Source organism: Aulostomus chinensis, chromosome 17 (assembly GCF_037954235.1).
Source record: "Aulostomus chinensis isolate RoL2024-O1b breed Wild chromosome 17, RoL_Achi_v1.0, whole genome shotgun sequence".
NCBI classification, from domain to species: domain Eukaryota; kingdom Metazoa; phylum Chordata; class Actinopteri; order Syngnathiformes; family Aulostomidae; genus Aulostomus; species Aulostomus chinensis.
Genome location: NC_141336.1, coordinates 4,517,649 through 4,525,000, shown reverse-complemented (window position 1 = coordinate 4,525,000; position 7,352 = coordinate 4,517,649). Strand labels below are relative to the sequence as shown.

The 7,352-nt window shown below is 44.6% G+C and overlaps 1 protein-coding gene across 1 annotated transcript in view; it reads right to left on the bottom strand.

Moving 5' to 3' along the window:
• Window positions 1-1,001: 1,001 nt before the first annotated feature.
• Window positions 1,002-7,352, bottom strand: part of exoc3l4 (exocyst complex component 3-like 4) — a 32,974-nt gene continuing 26,623 nt past the window's right edge. The window contains exons 13-14 of the mRNA XM_086183089.1: window positions 7,132-7,253; window positions 1,002-3,815 (exon numbers count right to left, since the gene is read on the bottom strand). Coding sequence (XP_086039215.1) covers window positions 3,596-3,815; window positions 7,132-7,253 — 342 coding nt within the window. The 3' untranslated portion in view covers window positions 1,002-3,595. The remainder of the gene's footprint in view (window positions 3,816-7,131; window positions 7,254-7,352) is intronic.

Genomic DNA, 7,352 nt, shown 5'->3' with positions numbered 1-7,352 from the left:
TAACCTGGTCCCTCTTGATGTCTTTGGACTGTGGAGGAAGCTGGAGTACCAGAGAGAACCCAGCAGGAACAGGGAGAACATGGAGACTCACATAGAAAGACCCCGTGCTCCAGCCAGGGCTCCACCTACAACCTTCTTATGAGGTGACAGTGCTGACCACTGCACCTCCGTGCCGCTCCAATATAAATCCATTACAAAAATGTTTATTATAATAAACGTGTCAATAAAAGAATGAAAGGACATAAGGAAAGTTTAAAGCGTTCAAAAGTGAACGTCAGTAATCTGATCAAATGCATATGAAGTTTATTTGGAATGATGACGGTCAGACGGACGTCTCCTCACCTCCTGGTGGGCGTTGACAGATTTTCATGCAGACCAGATCAATTTGTTTCAGCGATCAAAACGTCACCTGATACCTCAGCGTGTGGGGAAGGAAACCACTGGCAAAGGAAAGGTTTTCAATTTGCTGATGAAACTTTGTTTGTAAATTGAAAAAATATCAACCAGCTTTCATGAGAAAACAGGCTCGGTTATCTTGAGATCCCAGCAACCACATGTAAAAAAAACCCAAACAAAACAAAACATGCTGTGATACGTAGGAAATAAACCAGGTAGAGTGGCTGTCTAGCACCCGAAGGGTCGCTGGTTCGAGCCTCACTTCCCCAAGTGACCATGTCCAAGTGTCCTTGCTTCTCGTGACAGTCTTCCAACTCTTCCTTTTTGCACTGTAATTACGGATTTAATCTCTCATGCTGCACACAGCAGTGGCAGTATCAGGGACTGTTGTGGACAACGTAGAAAATTTGACACTGTGCTTGAAGGGTTCCTGCCCCCCCCCCCCCCCCCCCGCACGGCCCTTTATGGATAAACAGTTTAGAAAATGGAGGGATGGAATAGATAAACATCAGTGGTGAGACAAATAGTTTGGGCTTGACCTGCTCAAGTGAAAAGAGCCCCGAGCCGGTGCCTGTCAGTAATTACTGCTACATGCAGTAAATCGAAATGGAAAGTTGAACATGTGTCCTTTCAGTGTGTTAATACCTTAACGAGGGCTTCTTGATTGAAGAAGACTGAGGTTAGTTTCAGATCATAAAAAGTGACCAAGTGTGCCCCTCAAAATCATCATCACACCACAACAGACTCCTTCATGTGTTCAACATTTATTATTTTCAGACTCACATTTCTGTGACAGGTCACCATAAAACCGAAACTGGAAGATGAGAGACCCTGATTGAAACCATCCTGAGATACTAAAAGCTACATGAAACACAGCACAACTCTTTCATACATAACATTGTCCACAAGCAGAGAAGCAGAATGATTGTTCATAGACTTAGAAAAGAGACTCACAGTTCACACTCACTCATACATCTGAAACTTAAGACACGATAAAAAAAATAAAAAAACCCAAAAGAGCAGCAGAAGTCGTGGGATGCTGGCAGCTCACGCCTGCAAATTCCTCTGCTCGGCTCAAACACACACAGAAGAATCCAATTCCTATGCGGAACAATAATGAGAAGCAAAAAACACCATCATCCCCTCATGCAATCCTTTACCGCCCCTCAAATTATGAGCAGCAGCAGCAATGGTTTTTATTAACATACACACGCACGCACGCACGTACGCGCACACACACACACACACACACACACACATCCGTTCCTCTCGTGTGTAATACGTCACATTTAAATGATAACACATTTAGCATTTCGAGATTCTTCGGAGTCATAAATGAGACAGGAAGACATGTTTGCTTGTGGAGACACACAGAAAGGTGTTCCATCAGCTGCAGGACAAATCATTTCAGGTCATTACATATGAACAACTAAGAGATTTATTCGCAAAAAAGGGGACAAAATCTATTAAAACAGATTTTGTTTTTAATCAATGTTTCTAAAAGTTAATGAGAACCTGGTTGAGGGAGTATCTGTGTGTGTTTTCACTGTGGAGAAGGAAATTGTTCCTCATGGCAACAGCATGGCTCGCTCATTAATTGAAAAAAAAAAAATCTTGCTGGGTAGGCGGCATGTCCCCCATTTTCTTTGGCCAGTCACCATATTTCACAACTGTGCAGTCATCGCCCCATCCTCTCCCTCCCCCATCTGGAGAGGACTGCAAACTATCACATGCCTCCTCTCTGCAGTTGGTGAGTTCTACTCCAGACTGCCCAAAGGAGGCGCTAGTGCAGCAATCGGGGAACAGACCCTCCTACCTGCAGCAGTCCTGTCCGTCACTCTAAACAGATGTATTATATAAACACAGGACCAGCAGCCAGGTTTGGGACAGGGAAGCTTTCATTTTAGGAGTGGTGACCAATCACATTTGGGCCTCGTGTGTGTCCATGTAAACAGTCCGCTTGGAGCGCACAAGAGACATTTGCCAAAAGTAAAGTAGGTAAAATGGCTGTAGTCTATTGGTTCTGTAAAGCAGTTTCAGTGGTTTTGAAACTGTTTCAGAGTGTAAACAGCTTACTTTTGACACAATCTGCTCATATTTGTCGTCTTCCAGCTCCATGCAAATGTCTCAAGTTGCGACACGGACTGTAAACTATGAGCTGCGGATGAACCATGCAGTCTTGGACCAGACATCTGCTGTCTACCACAGAAACTCAGAAACACTGGCCCTCACTCCCAGATTGTGTCGGTTGGAGACGCTCAACCAAACAACACTTTACCGAGAACACAATGGACCATTACTTGCCTGGTGGACAACTGATGTGTTCTCAGTTTCTGGACAACGATTGCGCTCAGCAGCCAACAAGGTCTCAGTCCCTAACCCCAATCTAACTTGTACCATCTAGGTAACTCCTATATCATTTCTGGAACTATTTCACCCTCCAAAACTGCAGAAATCAGTCTTAAAAACGTTTTCTGCATGTTTTGTTATGCGTCAGTGCTTTTAGGAACATACAAAATGTGGTTTGGTTTGAGTTTAACGTAAAACTTCAACAACTGTCATGGTTACCGTGTTTATAAAAGACAGCCTCGGCTTCCACGTGCCAAACTCACAGTTGGACACTGGTGGCCTTTATGGTACAGTGTGGCGCGGAGGTAGAGTGGCTGTCTTGGAACCGTGTTGAAATGTCCAGAGGAAAGATGCTGAACTCCAAGTTTCACCTGATGAGTAGGTTGGTGGCTTGCATGGCTCCACCCTCCCCCATCAGTACTATAATTCTGTTCAGTACTGCATAAAAAATACCACAACAACGCCTACTTGCTGTCATCGTCATTCCTCTGGCATTATCTAACTGCCCTACGTGTCAAACTGTTGGGGGTGTTTAAAGTGTCATTGTTTGATATAATGTGCCATGAAGCTTCCATATTCCACAGGAGGGGACCAACATCTGGCTGCTGGAACACACAGGTGTCAGGTGCTTATCGGCTTTTTTTGGAAACTTTCTTGTAGTGCTGTTTGAATTTGTTCACCAGAAGAAAAAAACCTGGAAGAACCTGGCCTTCTGTTTTAAACTCATTGCCACATGTGGCAGGTTTGCTCTGAAAAGGTTTAATAACGGTGTTTATCAAGTATCAAACCGCCATCAAGTATCAAACCGCCATCGAGCAGTTCAACCTTACATCCTCTCCATCTAGTGTCACTAGTTGTCAGGCAGCAAGGAGCTGAGGCAGGAGAACGGCAGAGAGGACAGGCAGCCCGGGTTTACGTTGACCACCATGTCACCAAACAAAACCCGGTTTGTGTTGCCACCGGCGCCTCCCAGCGTCTTCTTCAGCTTGGAGAATCGCTGCAGTATCAGCTGGTATTCGTGACCTCTCATCAAGCCTCTGAAATTCAGAACAGCAACGAGATGCTTCTTGCTGCAGGAGAAGACAGAAAGAACATATATACTCAAAGATGAAGGTACAAGACAAGAAAAGGTGAACCTTTCAAGAATTTTTCTTCAAAAGTAAAACATGGGTCCTCCAGAGGGTAGGAGGGCACCCTCTGACCTAGCGAAGGGGCATCCGCTATCATGTTTCAGTGATGAGCATTTGCACCTCACGCTTGCACCTCTATTTGACCCCAGTGTGTTCTCAGGTTAATGTACGACCCCTTTTTTGTTACCACGATAACTCTGGAACATCTTGGGAGAATTTTTTTCTCACACTTGGGACAGTAGAGGTTACTGTCACCCAACATGGGCGCAACCTGTCTGACTCTCTGCTAAAGCTGATGGTGATTGTAGGAGGAGCGAGTGTCGCCTCACCAGGAGTGCTGGTCTCCACACACGAGAGCCCGACAAACATCCCAACTCACCAAGATGGTTCTTGAGGGAACAAATGGCTCAATTTGACACATTTATGCTGTCTATTTGAAAGATGGGGTGTGGTGAAAGTAAAGGTCCCTTTCTTTATTTTTTTTAAGCTTAAAAAAATGACATTGTGTTGTTGTTATGTGCCTGTCACTTTGACCTCTGACCATACGATCAGTCAAGGTCCTTGAATCCAAGGGAATATTTGTGGGAAGTTTGAGGACATTTAGTCAAGGGGCCTCTGCAGCAACAGCTGCATGAGAATAAACTAAATATTTTTTCGATCGGGAATTTTATTTGCACCTTGATATGAAAAGAGAGAGTTTTGAAATTGAATTTTCCATTTTATCCAAGTCCACCCGGAACACATGTTCTCTATCAGAGCGTCATCCGGGAGCACTTGACAGGCTTCAACAGTGGAAAAACTATCAAGCCTTCCACTACAAACATCCCAGTTCTTCACCACAACACTAAACTCTTTGGGAACACACACCTCAAATCAAGAGCTCAAGAAATGATCTTGGAAGTAAAGTCCAGGTGAGTTGGGATGTTTCTCAGGGTTTCATATCTGGAGACCAGCACTTATACTCCTGGTGACGTGACACTCTCTCCTCCTACACTCTCCTCCTACACCTGTGTGCGAATGGGTTTTGGGTTTCATGCTGTGTGGCATAAAGATGCTTTCCTGTAAACAGAAAGCTGTTCAGCATCTCCACTGGCAACTGTGGTTCCAAATGAGTCATTAATATGCTTAAAACTGCTGAACTGCTCACGTAACTACTTCTTCACTTCCTCGAACACGGAGCGTTGTTTTCAGTGGTGTTTTTCCTTCAGCGGGATTACACCACAACTAGGAGGCAGATTTTTATGCTGGACTCCTCAGATTTTAGAACTTTAGTGTTCAGCATAGGCCAAGGAAGAAACCATTCAATTTTGTGGCCTATTAGTCACAGTGGCACCTTGTGGTAACAGGAAAGTTAGTTTTTCAAAGCTCTGATGTAGTTCTTTTAGTTGGTCCACCAGCTGCATCACAGATTTTGTCAGAAACCCCTTCAGGTGATGGGTTACTGTGAAGCCTGGTCAGCAACTTCCATCGTGGGAAATTCCCCAGAATCCACAAATGCGCTTCGATCACAGGAACCAGGGTCTAAATGTTGTCCCTGGGGCACTGATTTACTGCCCTGAAAAGTCTGTGCTCAAGGTGTAGAACTTTCTAATCCTCAGGAACTTTGAGGGTGATGCAAAAATCCTGGAGAATTCTAATCGGCTTCGTACTCAGGGCTTTTTGCTTTACATGCAATTTGCATACAGTTTGCATATTCCTCCCCAGACATCAGGTTGCAGTAGAAATGCAGACAACAATCTTTTAGTTCCTTGAAGAGTGGAAATGTGCCTAATGTACCAGGGCTGAGGTGAACAATTTTGGTATTTCACCACTGAACAGGAATCTGTTATAAATGGAGTCCAGAGTCTCAGCTCAAGTAAACCTAAAAACTGAGTTTAAGCCATTTGTGTTGCACCGGGCTGAAGATGACCCCCGTCCACACATCCCTTACTTAGATCACCATACGGCAGTGGACCAACAGCAGGTGGAAGACATGCATTGTATTAAACATCTCGTCCTGTCCTCATCCTGCTGTAGCATCACTCGTAACATCTGGACTTGTCAAACCAGACTTCAAGGGTTGTCTGGGAGGTGGTGACCTCTGGGAAGTGGTGACCTAATGAGCGTGCTCTAAGTGTTGCCGGCGCCAACTAGTGGCTGCAGAAAGTGATCTTAGCACCACAGTGCACACGTTAGCCAAAGCAAGCTACCTTGAAGAGATTCAAGTTCATCGCCATGACATCAGTTTGATTGTTTTGCGTGCTTGTGTGATGGACCCATCTCCTCACATGTCTGCGGTTTATAAACTTGGCTGCACTGAACACATGACTGGTAGATGAAGACAGCACTGATTCACACGCGTACTGACAGCATGTACATGTGGGTCAAACCCTGTTGGAGGGCCCATCCCTTTGATATCAGAGGTAAATCTTGAACATGACCTTTGAATCACCCTGTGATGGTTGACTCTTCTGTAAACACTGGTGGCAGCCAAATGATCTCCACTTGTTTAAATAAGGTGCGGAACACGGATCCTGCTTCACCTGGTTGAACTTTTCTATGTTGATATTTCTTCTTCACTTCCTTATCTTCTTTTCTTTGTTCCATTTGGTGTGTTCAAAATGGGGGATTTTTTTTAACCTTGGTCTTCTGATCTACATTTTATTGACATTAAGGAAAGTACCATCATTGACCACTTCTCCATTTCAGGAGGAGGAAGTGGAATTTGAAACTTAGCTTGCTGATTTCATTTTTAAAAATTTTGACCTTCATGGCACAACAAAACCACTGTCCTTCAACACTGATTCTCTCTGGCCTCCATGAATGTTTAGTTTTGACATATCAGCCTCATTTTTTCGATGCTGGATGGCAGGAAACCCCCCTCTTCTGCCCCTACAACCTTGGCTGGCCCTGAGCTGAGCTAGAACATAACAAGGTCTCTATTCCATCTTTGTACACACAGTCAGTAGGGTTGCAAGCACAGATGCAACTGAGCTATAGTCATACCTGAATTAGTTCGTTCAGTTGAGCGACTGTCGTTGTTGCAGTACATGCAAATTAATATAAAGATGGAAGGTCCAACTCTAGAACAGTGAATGGCAATATGCACCCTTACAGCTGGTTACACTCCACCTGATGTGAAGGGCAGAGAAGTTTACCGCAGTGGCGATGAGCTCAATGAGCGACGTGTTTGTTGGGGGCTTGAACGTGAGAGAGGTTCGTTCATGTCCACAAGAGCTGCGCTACAGCTTGAAACGGCAGTGTGAGAAATGCTCACCTGAAGTCTGGGTAGTGCTCCACTAACACCTGCAGGTGGTTTTTAATGTCCGTCTCGTTTTTCTCTCCTATAATGTTGCTCAGGTGCTCTCCAACAGAGTGGAGCCATTCATGAGTTGACCCCTAGAAAATAGAAGAGACACCAAAACAGAAGGGAACATTATTTCACGTACTTCAGCTGAACTTTGACCTGACCAGGGCGACAGAATGGGCGTTGATTAC